The sequence below is a fragment of the Lepidochelys kempii genome, chromosome 27 (assembly GCF_965140265.1).
Source record: "Lepidochelys kempii isolate rLepKem1 chromosome 27, rLepKem1.hap2, whole genome shotgun sequence".
NCBI lineage: Eukaryota > Metazoa > Chordata > Testudines > Cheloniidae > Lepidochelys > Lepidochelys kempii.
Window position 1 is genome coordinate 13,623,880 of NC_133282.1, and position 17,601 is coordinate 13,641,480.

Consider the following 17,601-nt stretch of genomic DNA (forward strand, 5'->3'; position numbering starts at 1 on the left):
GGGAATAATATATGTTTCTCTTCATTTGATTTTTTTTTTTTTTTTTGCTTTGAGAAAATGCAATTATAAAACTCCCTCTCTCCTCCCCCACCCCAAGAAAGAAAGAAAGATTAACAGAGACAGTAAGACAGCAATATCACCTGGATATACTGTCTTAGATATCTGACTTGGAAACAAGGCTGCTGTGGTCTTCGGTGACGGGGTCTTTTAGATATTGCCTTAAAAAAAAACTAGCCAAACCCTACTTGGTTTGTTGCCTGGGATATGTTTTATTTTTTACCCCTCCCGAGCAGAATTATCTTGCCATTTTGCCTGTCTTCAGGCGAGCCCAGTAATTTGGCGAAGTTTGCATTGAAGCCAGTTGGGTTTTGTTTTGCTCTCCGGGGTCATTATTATGTGGGTGGTTTCTTCAAAGAGGGCAGTCCACCACAGTCCTGTAGAATAAGGTTCTGGAAACTAGAAAACATAATAAGAATAAGAGCAACTACAGGGCTGCAACGTTATGATTACGTTTATTTTTAAAGTGAAAGTTCCAAATGAACGAGGATGCTGGGAGGGAATGAGGATGGGTGGGTTTCATTGCGTTCTGCAATGCTCCTGCAAATGTAACTCGTCTGTGGAGCTGTAAATCCCTAAATATCGTTTATTGTTTATTTCTGTCTTCCTTTTCCTCCGCTTGCTACCGTGCGGTGTGAAAACATCCTTGTATTTGAATAGCTTCTCCTCTGAACGAAATGGTTTCTTTGGTTTTAAGAAAATACTTCTTCGGTGAGGCACGTCATTTTGAATGTTCCTTTTCATTATTGCAGGACTTAAAAAAAAAAGACACATGGCTCCTGTTTTCTGATGCTTTTCAAATAACACAGTATCCGAGGTTTATGCATGGCAAGGGATATTGATTAAGGAAGGCACCAATGAGTTAACCATTAAAAATAGATGACAAGGCGACTTATATCACCCGGCTTGACTATTCCTGCATATTGTAGGGGCAAGAGTAAATGATAGCAACGGTGGAAATAGCAAACAAAAATTAATTTTCAAAAGATATTTTTGAAGGAGCTGTTACGTGTTGATACATAACAGGGGAAAATAAAAGCCAGCTGACGGGCTTTTCCTTTTAAGTCCATAAATGTTATAGAATCCGTGGTTACTGCTGTTCTTTAAAAATAAAAGGGGGGAAATGATTATTTCATTTCATTTAAATAACATAATTCCAGAATCTATGTCTGCTGATGTTTTTAAATGCTGTGTGAGAAACCACTTGTAGAACCCAGGAGATAAATGTCACTCCAAGTAAGTCTTTTTAATCACTTTACCCCGGGCACCCTCTAATGTCTGATTGTCTATGAAATCTAAATGTTTTCGCTAGACCATAGATAAGTTGCTAATTAAGGAATTCCTGTAGTTTAAACATCACCTAGCTGTTTATTTTTAAAAACGGAAGGTCTATTTCTCTTTATGTCTTTTCTGTTATAAATTGCTTTCCAGCCCATTTTATGCGGTCTGCTGCCATCTACCGTCCAATGCAAGAAAACTTCGGTTTGCTTAAATATTTCTCGGTGATTAATATCCCTTGAAACTGGTTAACAAATTCCATTTTCTACATTTTTGTTCGAGTAGTGGTTTATAAATGCATTGCACGTTTGTATATCTCCTGGAAATGGAACAAATGTGACCTCCCATTTGGTACAGGAACCTCAGACCAGATCCATTTTTATTCTGAGGCCTGCTACATTGCCGAGGATTTCAAGTTATATAAGTTCATTATCTATACGTTATCTATTATGTAGTACAAAACCAAAAGAGGAAAGAAAGCTGGTTATTTCTTGACAGCACACACAGCAAGTGAGCTTGTGAAATGAGAGCCATAATTAGATGAGGAGACAAGAAGGCAGGAGATTTGAGCTAATTATGAAGTCAATGAACTATTTATTTGTTTGTTCGCTTATTGTTTCGAATGATCATTTTGGAGTGGTCTGTAAAAGGTAGGTCTAGTGGTGTGCACTACACTGAGGTGATGGTTGGGGCAGGGAGCAGAGGGTGAGAGCCTAAGAGGAATCCCTTTTAAGATACAGTAGGCTTTGAACGGACAATGCAAGCCTGTTATTTTAAAAGCTCTCTCTCTCTCTCTCTTTCTCCCTCGTTTTCTCCTACTACCACACAGTTTCCTGGCAACTGTTTATGTCTAGACTAGGGACATTCCCCTATATGAAAGTGAGATGCCCAGAGACTATGTTAAAATAAATAAAAAGTTTCTCCTTTTGACTAATAACAGCCATGATTAACTTGTTCCATTCTGTAACTGCTCACACTCTGTAGCATTCTCCAAGCAACCTACATGCTTCATGCTTTGATTTCTCTTCCACCCGTTTCTGTTCCCCTATTTTTAGTTTCCCTAGCAAGATTTCTTTCCCCTTAACCCTCCCAGGGTTTCCTTTAGCGGAAATAAGGTAATATGGATACATTTTTTACTACCCCAAGGTCCTTCCCGCAACCCCTCCTCTCACTTTTTTTTTTTTGTTAATTATTAGCTGCACTGTTTAATGGAACAATGGTAGATTATTATTGCTTCTTTTCAAAGATCCCATTAACGAGGTTATTATGCACTGCACGGGAAGTCAGGTAAATTAAACTTAAATTGCTGGAAATTAAGTTTCAAATGGTTATGTGCGGATGGAGAGAGAATTATTTTTTAAACACCTTCAGGGGTCATTGTTTTAAATATGCCAACAATGTAGAAAAAAATCCTTATGCCGTTTTTCTAATAGGAATTTGAGTGAGGTTGTATATTACAAGAGCAATCTCCTCCTCTGTTAATAGCTTTATATGTCTAAATACAGTAACAAGGCTTTTCAAGTGTTGTCTTAGTGTTAGCTTGACTTTATGGCTGCAATAAGTCCCCTGATTGGGAAGGTCCTGCTGTGTTGTCACTTCAGAAGGCTTGAGAATCCCAACTCGACAGGAAAAAAAAGCGACCCGTTTTTTACTGGGACCAGCTCCTCTTAACTTTCCACAAAGTTCTTAACTAGCTTAGCTTTTATACAAGCAATTCTCTGTTCTGTTTGCATTTCAAAATATTTGTGCGCTGTTTGAATCCCCTCATTTATCTGCCTCTCTCTCTGCTTTGTGGAGTTGGCATTTGCTAGCAGAAGAGCAAAAATGGAGAAAAAAGCCCAGCCAGCACTCTCTGAGCCAGAGAGCTGCGAATGTACATGCTGTAAATAAATCCCTTTAATCTTTATTTATACCCTGCCAGTCGAGTTATGTCAATCAGTAGGGAAAGATGGATTCTCAGTGCTAAATGAAACATTTTATTCCTCCTTATGTTGTTTCTTGCAACTACACCGACTAGTGGTTTCTTTTCTTTTTAATAAAACCAAAGACTTCTTAAGTAAACGAGGCCCAGTTCTGAATGAAAATATGCAAAGAAAATACAGTGGAAGACACAGTGACCACACTGCAAGCTGTATCAGCAACCGATATGTTAAGGTCTCTATGTTCCACTCCCCATGCCTGGTTGCCTTTAGAAACATCCTTAGGCAAAATATTTTCCATAAGAAACCCCGCATAGATTTATCTTAAAAGTTTAGCAAGCAACTCAGGGTATAGCCCAAGCATCTTTCTAAACAAAATTAAGATACCTTTTGAAAAAAGCTATTCAGATGATATCAGAGACCAACTTGACACTAAACACACAATTCTAGCTAGTGATCGAATGCATTCTGAATACTCTGCCGCATGTTACAGATGGTAAACTTGCCATCTTGCAGGTCTGAGTATATGGATGATGGACACTTTAAGATCTATATATTTTTTTCCAAAATGGAACAAAAGCTTAATTCAGGTTTTATACCAAGTTTTCTTCTTTTATATTTCTACCACTAAAAGTCTATAAATATTAAGTGAAGCGCTATCTTCCTTTAGCAGGGCGCGGCATATTATTCCAGCCTAAATAACACCTCTAAATAATCAACAATAAGCAATTAGCGCGAGGCGAGTTTCAATTAGTGAATTTTATTTTTTTTCTTTCACAATAAAAATAAAAATTACTACAGACAAAAGGTAGGTAGCCTTAGCCACAAGCATGCTAAATTGAGCTGTGTTTCATAGAAACGCTACATCACCATGTGTGGGGGAAACAGTCTTTAAACATGCTTAGGGAAGAACATTTTCACAACTATCATCATTAAAAAGAAGTAAAGAAAACGTTCTCAGCGATTTTACTCACTCATTTAATTATCAGGAATTCATACTTCATAGCCCAGATTCCGCATGCTGTGCAAATCATCCCAGATGTTCCTGATTTTACTCTTACATACATTTTGCGTAACTTTCTAATCAAATGCCTGAGCGTTTGCCTCCTGCAAAGCAACTAACTTCATTGTGTTCAATGGAGGTTGTTTTTTTCTCCCCAATAGACAGTCAAGTTTCTCTTTTAATCTCATGTTCCCATGCCAATAAAACAGATCTGCGTAGGTTTGGGTCCATTCCATACACAAAGGAAAACTCTGTAAGAACAAATATAATAGATATCAGTCAGAAAGGAGGGGAGAAAAACTACTTCCTTTACATGTTATTTCCTTGAATTATAAAGATTACGCTGAGTCGAGTGCCCATTGCAGTGATGGCATGAAGTAGGCTTAGCTTTACAGCTGTAAACATGTTTAAAATAAATTAGCTCCTAATAAGATAACAGTTTCCTAAATACTTAACCCCCATCAGGGAGAATAGGCATTGGAAGTTCTGCAGTGATCATGTAATTATGTGTAATTCTAGACCAGGAGCATACACAAACGTGTATTCATACATACAGGTGTGTACCTTGTGTGGTGTATAAAATTCACTGCATATGATAGACAGGTAGATACATAGTGGGGTGTGTATGGGGATAGATAGATAGATAGATAGATTAGATAGAAGTTTAGAAATGCACCTTAAACCAATCAATTTTCAATTTTATTGTTGAGGAAGTTTCTGAAGGATATGACAATTTCCCACAGCTAAAATGCATAGCAAAATATTTAAATCCAACCAGATCTTCCGCGTACAGAAATCTGAAGAGGAGGTGACTAGCCATTGAGAAACACACCTACAGCTAATGAATAAAAGCAGAAACATGAGCCACCAGCCCAGACCAAACTCATTTCATTTGGTCTTTCGTCCCAGTTTGAGAAAAAAAAACCCCGGAATTTCGAGGTTATTCCTAAAGAGGTTTAAACTTTTTTTTAAAAAAAATAGGGACCTCGTAGTGGGGCCAGACACAAATGGAAAGGGTGATAAAATATGAAAGCAGGATCATCGCTCACCTTATAGGCAATAGACACGCCAAACAACAGCCTTTAAAAAAAAAAATCTTGATCAGTGACAATCAATAAAGACACTTCTTGACCGTAACCGAATGCTGCCTTTAACTGCAAAGGGTCGCACAAAGATTTGGTATTAACAATAAAACGCAAGAGGGCACAATTCGGTACATATATCTATATCTCTGTAAGTATTTAGTCCGGAATAAAGGTAATACTTCAATTCCCATCCATCTCATAGATTTGTAGCTCTTTCACAAAATAAATACGAAGCATAGAATTTGATGAGGCAGGCGAATGATACTTTAAAAGGAAGCCTCTTCTCTGTCAATCTATGATAATTAGATAACCATGAGAAATAAGTTACCAACATTGACTTCTCTTCTCTCCCCCCACCCCCGCCACCACAAACACACTTCCCATCCTAAACCCAGGCTAATTAAACAAATGAGACCTATTTACCCCACCCTCAATAACACCCCTCCCCCCAAAAAAACACCTAAAAGTTTTTTTTATGTAAAATAAAATATCCTAGCAATATTACCCGAATGGTCTGCAATCAATAACAGGCACCAGGGGTTAAACTTTTCAGAATAAAGGGATTTAACTTTTTTCTCTGTGTGTATATATCTTTATATCCATATCTATCGCTCTGTCTGTGTGTGTGTGTGTGTGTTTGGTCTATTTTTTAATTATTGTTTTAAAGACTCCAAACGTTTGGGGATTTATCTTTCTCAGATAATACGTATTTGGTTAAGGGGGTGAGTTTTGTTGTTTAAAAGCGAGGAAAAAGAGGGGCTGGGTGGTTTGTTCTGGGGGTCCCCAGTGCAATGCAAGCCCCTCATGGGTGCTATTTTGTAATCTCAGACTCTTGCTATTGGTCAGTCCATGATCAGATGGTTCTATTTCCTTGTGTCCCTCGCTGGCACCCAGCCATCCCCCTTCAGCTAAAACCCAATCTCCGATATACTACTAATAGCTAAACCACTTGGACTATAAAACACAACAAATCATAAAGCCAGGAAAGGACGGCTGCCTCCTCCCAATGAGTTCTTATTTTGTCAACTCTACCTTCCCGGTGAGCCTGGCTGCTGGGCAGGAGCCCTTCCTGGGACAAATCCCGTTATATGCCTCAGGATATGCGGATCCTTTAAGACACTACCCCGCTACCTATGGAGCCACTAGCGTCCAAGATAAGGGTTATCCCTCCTCTTCTTATTACCAGCAAGCTAACGGAGCTTACAGCCGGACCACAGCCTGTGACTATGGGTCAGCTGGTTTTTACAGAGAGAAGGACCCTGTCTGTGCCACCTCAAACCTAGATGACCAGGTTCAGTTTGCCCCAGATCAGCGGAAGACAGACTGCGCACAGAACAAAACTGTTTTCGGGGAAAGCGACGACCAGAAGTGCTCCACTCCCGTCTACCCCTGGATGCAGCGGATGAACTCTTGCAATAGTGAGTTACTCTTTTTTTTTAAATCTCTCTTTATTTATTTATTTCCTCCCCCCACCCCCCTTCCCCCTTTTCTTCTTTGCAAAAGAAACAGGAAAAGCTTAGTTGAGATCCAGCTTCCAGCCGGACGAGTCAGGCAAAGTACGAGACTCAAAGTTGTTTCTGACACAACCCCAAACTTTATGGCAGTCTTTTTCCTCTATCCCAGTTCTTTAGCCAGATCCTTTAAGAAGAAGAGAGAAAAAAAAACAACAAGTTTGTGCCATACTTAGAGAGGCACGTATCTTCTTTCTTTTTGCACGCTCTAATTCGTATGTCACTCAGTTACAATGATTTATCTATCTCTGTGTCTTCTACACATACAGAGAGATATCTATTCACAAAAAAAGGACAGGATGACTTCACACACCCCCACCCCCACACACCCACCCTTTCTGGAGTTAAATAATGTAAAAGTCTTTAAATATTTGAAAGGCGAGAACTACATTTTTAATGAAACTCACCCATAATGAAAAGTCTGCCTGGAGAGATTTTTTCTCTCTGTGATGTATAGCTGGTTTAAGTGCTATCTCTTCAATCAGAAAGAAAGAAAGAAAGAAAGAAAGAAAGAAAGAAAGAAAGAAAGAAAGAAAGAAAGAAAGAAAGAAAGAAAGAAAGAAAGAAAGAAAGAAGTCATAGTGCTTCCATGTTTACATTCATTATTTGTTGCCTTTTAAGTTCCAAATTGATGTCCATTAGTGCAGGGACATGAAGTGTTGTATCCCCTTTAATGCACAGAGTTTGTCTAGATCGATACACTTCATTATTGCTTAAATGCCCAGATCTATTACTGCTGCCGGTAGGGAGGAAAAATTGAAAGGTGTGGGGAGGAGGGGGGGCACCTTGAGATTTTACATAATGGAATAAGACAGATCTAGCAATCTCTTCAAAGCACGGTCCTGGACTATCTGGCAAGTTCTGCATTAACCCTCCTGCCCAGGTGCCCGTGGAACTTTCTTGCCTTTGAGCTAAGCAGCAGGAAGAAGCAGCAGGCATTGCAGAAACCCAAGACAAATTAGCAACTCTTTCCAAGGCGAACTAGCAAGTCAGGAGGTTTGCTAGAGGGCTGGCTTTGCCAAAGAAAGGAGTCTTGGGCACTTTGGCTAGATGATTTTTGGTTGGTAAAAGTATTTAGCGGGGAAGGCAAAGGAAGCAAAAGACCACACCACCCCTAAACACACACCCTTGATTAGAGTGCTAAGTGGCCGGCTCCCTGGCATTATTACGCACCTCTTAACTAGAATAAACCTTTGGGTATTTTCTCCCCCCTCCTTTCCTTGCCTAACAGGTTCATCTTTCGGGCCAAGTGGCAGGAGAGGCCGTCAAACCTACACCCGCTACCAAACCCTGGAACTGGAGAAGGAGTTCCACTTTAACCGCTACTTGACCAGGCGCCGCCGGATCGAAATCGCACACGCACTTTGCCTGACAGAACGCCAGATCAAAATCTGGTTCCAGAACCGGAGGATGAAATGGAAAAAGGAAAATAAACTGCTCAACTCCACGCAGCTGAGCGCGGAGGAGGAGGAGGAGAAAGCAACGGAGTGAAAGTATTATTTAAGAGAAAGAGAGAATATCCCAACAGTTGGAGGAGATAGAGGGTGGAGGGGGGGGGAAAGGGTTGGAGTGGAAGAGAAAATGCACCCCAAGTGGTGCACGCTTTGTAAAATAACCGAGACGGTTTGAAGGTGGCGAGCCACCACCATAAATTTGCACCGTTGGACTCGTGTTCCGTTAATCTGTCGTGTCAAAAAAAAACAAAACAAAAAAAACAAAAAACCAGGCTTCTAGTTGAGTTTTTTCCCCTTTCTATTCCTCCAAATATAATATAAAATAAAATAATAATAATAATTTGGAACTCTTACCTGTGTTTCTACCCTTGGTGTCACTGTTAGTAACCCGCTAACACTTGTATTTAATGGAGGTGCTGCAATATATGTCATTTTTGGTGTTAATTGTCTTAATTTTGTAAAATGTTTCATGCACGATCGACTTATAGATTCCCCCTTCCCCGGTTGCTTTTCTTTTGGTAAATTAATCAGACCCTGGGCTCTTTGTAATTAGTTTCATTTTTTAAAGAGAAAACCTACTGAAGGAACAAGCGCTACCTAAAAGGATGCAAAAGCAACAACAAGAAAAAATATATTTTATTAATTTTTGTACGTGTTGTGATTGTAGTTTGTCTTAGGTATGGCCATGGAATACTCTAATAAAAGCAAAGTATTCGGACTCATCCACACCCCTTTGGTATTATTATCGTTATTATTATTCCTGTCTATGAAAATATGCCATTCATGTGGAGCTGAGGGGTTGTTAGCAAAGCAGGCGCTGCTGCTGTCTGCGTGTGACACTCTCTTCTAATCAGCAAGGACAAGCACCCATGCAGGATACGGAAGTTACAGTTGAGAGATAAATCTGCTTTTCCCCCTTTTTGCCTAATCTTAAATGCAGGACCTTTCACCAGCGATATCTCCGAGCTGACATTCTGCTTTAAGATCGCTCTTGTTTATTGTTACAGTCAAAAGAGTTATGAGGAAAAGCTCTCCATATACATAATAAATCAAAGAAAGAGGCAAAAATATGCTCTCGTCTATCTACCAAAGATACATAACGTTTGTCTAGCATCTTTCAAACATCTGGTCCCTTATTTCACTTTCCGAAATCAGGGAGATGTGCATTGTAGACATGTACATGTGGTAGGTTTCAGACTTGTTTTGTTTTAAAATTATTTTTAGTTGCAACTTTTTTCACTCCACGACGATGGGAATTATTTAAGCAGGAAAAAACAAACAAACCCCGGTAAGCTAAGTACAGTTAGATTGTTTCATGTATATGTACACACACCCACACACACCTTTCAGATGGCTCTCTTTACAGTGTCATTGGACTCGGAGGCTGTGAAGCTGGGCGTTATGTCTCTTCTGCGCTAAAGAACTAAGAGGTGTCTTGTAGTTGCAATGAAGTAAACTTTTCTTTGATTTTTTTTTATTAAAAAAAGGAACCAAAAGAAGTCCTTTTCTTCTTGGGATCAGCAGATTTACAACAAAAACTTGCTCAGCTCAATGCTAATAAAATGTCTGAAGCTTCAGGAGAGAAAACATGCCTTTAAAAAGAACTACTCCTTTCCCCCCACCCACCCAAAAATACCTATGTATGGATGCATTCCCTCATGTCACAAGCTGTTTTAATGCCAGTCACTTTTAAAATCAATTCATGCAGAAGCTCCAAAGCTGTAGGACATTTACTATTATTGCCACTCTTTTCATTGCCTGTAATTATTATAATTATATGTCACTTTCAATATGGCGCATAATTTCCAAGGAGTTGCAGACAAGCACTTGAAATTCCTAAACTGCCTGGGGAAAAAATAGCAGCCTTGCACAAAGCAAAACCCTGGTCAAATTTCAGGTTTTCAGGGCTACCTAATATTTCTTGCAGGTTTGCCTATGGGGGAGGAAGGGGGGTAGAACAATGTTCTATTTAAAGGGAGTGTGTGTGCGGGGGGCTATTCATGATCAAGAATATCTTAAAAGCAACATTGTCAACCAGTTTCAACGGCTGATCTCCCTTCCCGTCTCTTTTTTCCACACATACAACCCCCCCCTCCAGAATTACAAGGTGTTACTGTGTATTTGATAATATGATGAGAAGGTGAAGAAAGCCAAACTTTCATTGTGCCAATGAAAATAAATAAATTAAATAAATAAAGCACACATGGTTTTCTTTCAGCAGGCTCCGGTTTTTCTCCATACACCCCCCCTCCCCAAGATATGCAAACACAGAACCTCCAGTTCCAAAGGTGACTTATCGTCCCCCTTCACACACACCCCCCCTCACCCACCAATGCCATTATTATAACAGAGTGGCGATCATTTAATGAAGATAACAACCCCCATGCAAAGAGCACACCACGAAAACAGATTCCCGGGATGAAAATGGGGTATTTGCGCATTTTTTTAAAAAAAGTATTAATATACGAAGAGTGCAAATTGCCAAAAAATGACTTTTTTTTTTTTAATGAAGGGTGGGTAGCCACCCTCCATGCCTGCTAAGTCACCGTGTCCCCAGTAGGTGGCGCAGTCCGCCAACATGGAGCCATCTCTCTCTCTCACGGATTTTTTTTTTCTTTTTTTTTTGAAGCCTTGCATTGACTTGGGCCTAACGATTCTCAGATCGTCATTATTTGTAACCATAGAGCATGAATTACCTCTTGAGGTCATCAGTGAGAATTTACGACTGGTCAACAAAAGCACGTGATTACCAAACGCACCCCCACCCCCCATATTTGGCCGCATACATAGCAAAAACGAAGTACAGTGCATTGCTATAATTCATTAATACATCATAAATCGTCAAGCACAGGGTTATAACGACCACGAGCCACAAATCAAGCCCTCCAAAATAACCCAAATGAGCTCTTACTTTGTAAACTCGTTCTCAGGGCGCTATCCAAATGGCCCCGACTATCAGTTGCTAAATTATGGGACCAGCAGTTCTATGAACGGTTCGTACAGAGATTCAAGCACCATGCATTCCAGCTCTTATGGCTACAACTACAATGGGATGGACCTTAGCATCAACCGCTCAGCCTCCTCTAGCCACTTTGGGGCTGGGGGAGAAAGCTCCCGCAGCTTCCCTTCGCCCGCTCAGGAGAGCAGGTTTAGGCAAGCGTCTAGCTGTTCCTTGTCCTCTCCCGAGTCCCTGCCCTGCTCCAACGGCGACAACCATGGAGGCAAACCCGCCCCGTCCCCCTCCGACCAGGCTACTTCTGCCAGCACCAACACAAATTTCACAGAAATAGACGAGACCAGCGCGTCTTCGGGAACCGAAGAGGGCACCCAAATAAACAGCAACATTATTCCCAGGGCACAGGCTGAGCCCGTCGCTACATCCACAGCAGCCACAGAAGGGCAGACACCACAGATATTCCCGTGGATGAGGAAGCTTCACATTAGCCATGGTACAGCTGCTTTTTTTATTTTCTCCCTCCCCCCCTTTTCTTTCCCCTCCCTTCTTCTTTTTTTCTTCCTTCCTTTCTTCCCCTGGCTTTATTTGAAGGCGCCTGCTAAGTAATCCAGCTATTTATCGCGTTTTATTTATTTATCTGATCGTTGATTTAAAACAGAAAACTGCCTTTGATGCTTGTTGGGGGGGGGTGATTTGTAACCCCTGCCGCTAAATGTGAGGTTATTTAATATATATATAGAGAGAGAAAAAAAAGGTAATTTAAAACTGCGGGGGTATTTGCGGATGGGGGAGGGAAAGTGGGGGGGAGGGTGAGGAAAAGGAAAGGAAAGAACTGATCATTAAAACAGGCTCTCTATGCACAGATGGGGCTCCCAATCCTTTATTTTTACGTTTGGTGTGTGTATTCTTGACAATCTGCTCATTACAAAATAAAAACCAGGAGTAGATCCATTGCACCGGGAACAGGGGTTTTTTTGTTTGTTTGTTTGTTTTGTTTTGTCTTTTTAAGGACAATATTTAACAGATCCAAGCACACAAACGTAGGAGGAATTATTAGGTTTTAGTCTGCGAGTTTAAATTGTGAATACTGAATTGTATATGCCGGAACTGGGCGATGGAGGGAGGGGGATCTTACACGTGGGGGAGGGGGTGTTATTTTGAAATTACCAAGTGAACGTTCGTGATTGTCCGGGGAAGGTTAATAATTTGCTTTTTTTTTTTTTTTTTAATAAAAATCAAACCAAACACCAATGTTGTCCGTATTATCCAGACATGACTGGACCAGACGGTAAAAGGGCAAGAACCGCCTATACTCGCTACCAGACCCTAGAATTGGAAAAGGAATTTCACTTCAATAGATATCTCACCCGCAGGAGGAGAATAGAAATCGCCCATGCTCTGTGCCTCTCCGAAAGGCAAATTAAAATCTGGTTCCAAAACAGAAGAATGAAGTGGAAGAAAGATAATAAACTGAAAAGCATGAGTGTAGCCTCCGCGGGCAGCGCCTTCCAGCCATAAATTATAGAAAAGGAATATCAAGGAAAGAAAGAAGAAGGCGAAGAAAGGGGGGGTGGGGAGGGAGAAACAGCTGCAGATTTTAGTTTCAGAGTACTGTACAGGAAGGCACCTTTTTTCGGCATGTTGTTGATATTTTAAACAACTCCTATGGTACTGTTATCCCAGGACTGCGTTCCTGCTGTGTTTTAATTTTATTTTTTAATTATTATTATTATTAATTTTTTTTAAAAAAAATTCCAGATGCTCCTCCACGCTCTTGATGTTCTTATAAATGTTTGTGACAGTGCTCTCTTGATGCTTTCTGGAAAGCTAGCATGTTTCATGTGAGCCCTTTAAATGTTATAACTTATTTATAAATTGATAACAGACACGGTGGTTTGTTTGGGGTTTGGGTTTTGTTTTTTTGTATCTGAGTTTACAGCTATTGGGCGGGAGGGGGGAATTTATTCTCTGCCTAAGCTAAAGTCGGGATTCCTGCGCTAAAATAGCAGGGGGGGGGGGAATCAAAAAACTGTAAAGAAAAAAATAAAAAGCAAAAAAGCTCTTGTATCTTTTTGTCTTAAAAATTGTCGAATCTGTGGTTTAGTTCAAATGTAAGGCCATGCTTTCTAGTCCCAGGCTAATTCTGAGACGTGTTCTTAGACGTGGGTAAGCTTCACTATTAAAAAAAATGTATAAAATTGGACCAACCATAAAGTGTTCCAATGTCTGTAAATACTAGGAATATTTCTGATGTGATTAATAGACAGTTGGTAGTGGGCAGAGTGAATGCAGTGTTATGTGTAAAATGGCATCTGTCATGTCTAGCTGCCTGTTAGTATTTTGCCAATAAGCTTTTTGTATTTGTTTTGTAGCTTTAATTCAAGTCAAATAAACATTTCTCCTATTCACAAAGGCTCCCATTCGTATTTTCTACACAACGCTTGAGTCTTAACGCTGAGAGTTCGCAGTGCATTCTAAACACGACTGGCATTGCTGTGTTAGGAGCATTTGAGAAACACTACGCACTCTTCGCTCTCCTGCATAGCACTTTGGAAACTCTCAGAAGCCAAAAAATGCAAAGTTCACATAATAGAATCTCATTGCTGAGGAGGAAAGCAAATGCTTTCTACAGAGGAAATGCAACCTGTCAAGTTTCCAAACTTTGTTTTGTCAAAAAATAAAAATAAAAAAATACCAAATATCAAATAACGCAGGCTGTTTTAAAGTAGCTTAAGTTACAATAACAAGATATAAATGTTTTGCAAAATATATTTATGTGCATTTGAGGAACGGGCCTATATTACTTTTTGAAAAATAAAGAGATAGATCTATCTATCTATCTATCTATCTATCTATCTATCTATCTATCTATCTATCTATCTATCTATCTATCTATTCATGCGCTCGCTAATCTATAAACACCCCTCCACCCCTCACCCTCAATCTCATGAGCATACTGTTTTTATATCCTACTTTCTGGCTCAACATGTAAATAACAGTTCTGTAACTACTGATAGTCACTACAAAGCTTCCTTTTCGCTGCAAATAATTTAACATAATCAAAGGTGGTAAATGTTTCTGTTTTGCTATCCAGGGTTTCTTACAAGGCACAAGATACTTCAGTTAAAGTCTCTCTGTTGGCAAAATGCGACTGACATATTTATAATATAGTTCAGATTTTTGCTCGTATTAAGTAAAGTTGGATCTTATAAACTTACCAAACTTAATCTCCCACTGTTTAGGTACTTCTTAAGTGATTTTGAGAAGAATGTGAGGTGGACTGTCAGATCCAAAACCATTTGCTCGCCTTCCCTTGATATATAGCTCTCTCTATATATATTTTTACCAATAGCAAACTATACCAAAAGTAGGTATGACATTTAGATGTCAAATGGATAGGGTTTTATCTAGAAGTTAGATCGTAAAAATCGCCCAGACCTCAGACAGATACCCCTCACTGGCTCTCAAAAGTCACGTGAGGTCCATAAAGTTAGTTTTATGGTTTTGGGGAGTTGACAATGTACAATATATTTCACATTCTCTAGAATGTTAAGTGACACTTTAACTGCTTGGTTTGGCTTGTAAGGGGCAGAAATGGGTGAGCACTTTTCCAGATGAGATAAACCCTTGCAATTGCTGGTATCATAACTTTCCTGGTCCAGTGTTCAGTCCAGAGGACCAATAGTTTGGGCTCCTGAAAGTAAGTCCTTCTGAAATATTATCTGATTAAACTATTTTAAGGGTTATATTGCTAAAGATTGAGCGGGATGAAGGAGGAGGATATCTCTCTCTCTCTCTCTTTCTCTCTCTCTCTCTTTCTCTCTCTCTCTCCAAAGCTTTATTTCTCACTCTGAAAAGTCCAAATTCTTACACTCCCTAGATTTGACGTTTCATTAGGTCTCAGGAAAGCTCTGAGGCCCATATGCAAGCAACGTAAACTTTGTGGAACGAGGGGAAATAGAATTCCTTAAAGATTAATTACGATTGCATTGCAAAAGCCATCCAATCTTTGCCTAGGGGCATATGTACTTCAGACAAACTTTGTTTTATTCTTAGCCACGTCAATAGAGAGTCAGTTATTGGAGGTTGCGTTGGTGAGTTTTATACTGATCACAGTCACTAGCAAATATGGGCCAAGCTTTGGCATTTCAAGGCTCCTGTTGTACGTTTACATTCTTGGTTTCATTCACACCCTTTAAGAATTTTAGTTCTTTTTTCACCCTGAGTTGCAAGGAAAATTTTTAGCCTTTTTCTTGGCCTGGGTATAGACCAAAATATTCGTTCTAGGCGTTTTTTCTTTCTGTAGACAGTATCCTAATAGTTCCCTGGTTTGTTTGTACAATATGTGGACACTGGATTACTGTCCTTATGTCTTTCTTCAGTATGCCTTTAAGTGACTACAAAAATAATACAAATCAAAAAATCAAGCATGCTGCTGTTTGCATAAAGGGGGTGGATTCGATTAACTTTAAACCCTATATGTGTCAAGTATATGTATTCCTAAGGTATTGTTTCTGCTTTTATAAAGAAGGGACAGTTCTAAAAAAACCCACCCTCATTAAAACAGCTTTTTCTTTGAGAAAATAAGCAAGTTATCAGAGAAGGGTGAAAAAGAGATGCACTGAGTATTTACCAGGGCTGGGACATCAGCTAGCGGTGGCAAAGTCCTGGTGAGGTGTCTATTTTCCTTTACGTTTGTAAGGCTAGAGCCCAAAACGCCTGTCACAAAGTCGCGTTCAGGAATCTTAACATGAAACACTCTGTTCAATTGCATCGAGCCTCGCTAAATTTAGACTGAAAAGATTTTTAACTAAGGGGTTTTCCCACCCCAATCAGAATGATTTTTTTTTTTTACCAGCACAAACAAATCCTCTGAGAGCTGAGGGCTGCTTTTTTAATTATTTTTTTGAACTCTAGGGATTTACATTTACACTGGGGGAAAAGATTCTATATTTGCCCGCTCACATCTGTAATTCTGTTCCTGTATCTTTAAAAAGCTTAAAAGAAAATATACTGAGAAGAGGGATTTTTTCCCCTTGGATCCCAGAATGCTGCAGCAGCCACTAAACGTTCCATTTCCCCTCTTAAGCCGTTTTTTTTTTTTGTTTTTTTTTTTAATGGTAGAGCAACATTTGGTGGACACATGTCCGTCTCTTTCACACAGAGCAAAAGAACGCCACCATTTTGCGCAGTTTGGGATAGTTTTTCCTTCCTTGGGCTGTTTTTCCTGTCCTGGTCCATGTGTCTGATGTTATCTTTATTGGCACAATGTCAACTTCTAGATTCTATCTGACCCAATTGACTGACTATCCTAGAACTCCTGACTAATATTCTGATACAAAATCAAAATTCTGGCAAGGGAGACTTGGGTGATTGGGGGTGGGAGAGTGATAGGTAGTTGAGTCACTTTAATTTTAACATCCTAATCTGATTATCTAACCGAGTCTATGCTTCTTTATAAGTTCATAATAAAGACATTTGCTGGCTTCTAGACACTTGAATGGAATTGGTCTAAAGTGTGAAGTTTGCAACCAACACACCACAAATTACAGAAATCTTGCCTACACAGCAAGATAAATATTTACTGAAGGTAAATAGGGTGTAGGTATGATGGGGTGGTACCAAATTACAGACCTGAACATTCTTTAGCCATCTGGTTTCTACTGATGTTAAGAAATAATGTTGACTGATGCAATTGTTACCAGCAAGCTAGGTGCGTATTGTCATTCACCTACGGTAGTACCTGAATGACAATGTAACTGCAAGGAAATATATATTTGACAATGACAATGTAACTGCAGGGGAATATATATATCTCCAAAATTTTTATTCTATCTATCTATCTATCTATCTATCTATCTATCTATCTATCTATCTATCTATCTATCTATCTATCTATCTATCTATCTATCTACATTTGGATTAATGTCATATTCCCATATCCTGATTCAAAAGGCAAAAAGGTTACACATTAGGGTTTCAGTATTTGTATATTATCCCAGTCAAACTTTCCTTTAAAATCAGGTCTAATGACCCAAAGCATATAATATATCAACTTAAACTACCACCATTTTTAATTACATGGAATATGCAACGTGTTAATGGGATGGAAAGAACAATCAAAGAGAGATAGGATACATAGAAAGTCCATCTTCACTTAGAAATGCAGACTGAGCCCCAGGTCGGTTTATTCTTTCTGCATAATCTTCCATATCATTACACTGATATTAAGAAGTTTATTTAGCACAGGTTAAAGCAGAATGGAAACAATGCTTGTATGATTTCCATTTTTATCCCAGTCAGTCTTTGCTACAGTAGCAGGTAACCCCATTTATCTC

General features: G+C 39.4%; 2 protein-coding genes and 1 long non-coding RNA gene across 3 annotated transcripts; 2 read left to right on the forward strand and 1 right to left on the reverse strand.

Annotated features, from left to right (window-relative positions):
- The first annotated feature begins 6 nt into the window (after positions 1 to 6).
- Positions 7 to 9,401, forward strand: HOXB6 (homeobox B6). The gene is made up of 2 exons (XM_073325534.1): positions 7 to 6,760; positions 8,085 to 9,401. Exons 1-2 carry the CDS (start codon positions 6,349 to 6,351, stop codon positions 8,342 to 8,344), a joined length of 672 nt encoding a protein of 223 aa, XP_073181635.1. The 5' UTR covers positions 7 to 6,348; the 3' UTR covers positions 8,345 to 9,401.
- On the reverse strand, positions 3,999 to 14,619 carry LOC140903765 (uncharacterized). The gene is made up of 2 exons (XR_012156336.1): positions 14,482 to 14,619; positions 3,999 to 4,508 (listed from the first exon to the last, which is right to left on the reverse strand). It is a non-coding gene; the product is annotated as an uncharacterized lncRNA (long non-coding RNA).
- On the forward strand, positions 10,246 to 12,873 carry HOXB5 (homeobox B5). The gene is made up of 2 exons (XM_073325533.1): positions 10,246 to 11,756; positions 12,534 to 12,873. Exons 1-2 carry the CDS (start codon positions 11,207 to 11,209, stop codon positions 12,779 to 12,781), a joined length of 798 nt encoding a protein of 265 aa, XP_073181634.1. The 5' UTR covers positions 10,246 to 11,206; the 3' UTR covers positions 12,782 to 12,873.
- Positions 14,620 to 17,601: the final 2,982 nt, after the last annotated feature.

What these genes read in the sequence shown, in the direction of transcription:
- HOXB6 (XM_073325534.1), top strand. Translation starts at nt 6,349, where the DNA reads ATGAGTTCTTATTTTGTCAACTCTACCTTCCCGGTGAGCCTGGCTGCT. An exon ending in GCGGATGAACTCTTGCAATA is followed by an intron (nt 6,761 to 8,084) that starts GTGAGTTACTCT and finishes CTTGCCTAACAG; the next exon opens with GTTCATCTTTCGGGCCAAGT.
- HOXB5 (XM_073325533.1), top strand. Translation starts at nt 11,207, where the DNA reads ATGAGCTCTTACTTTGTAAACTCGTTCTCAGGGCGCTATCCAAATGGC. An exon ending in GAAGCTTCACATTAGCCATG is followed by an intron (nt 11,757 to 12,533) that starts GTACAGCTGCTT and finishes CGTATTATCCAG; the next exon opens with ACATGACTGGACCAGACGGT.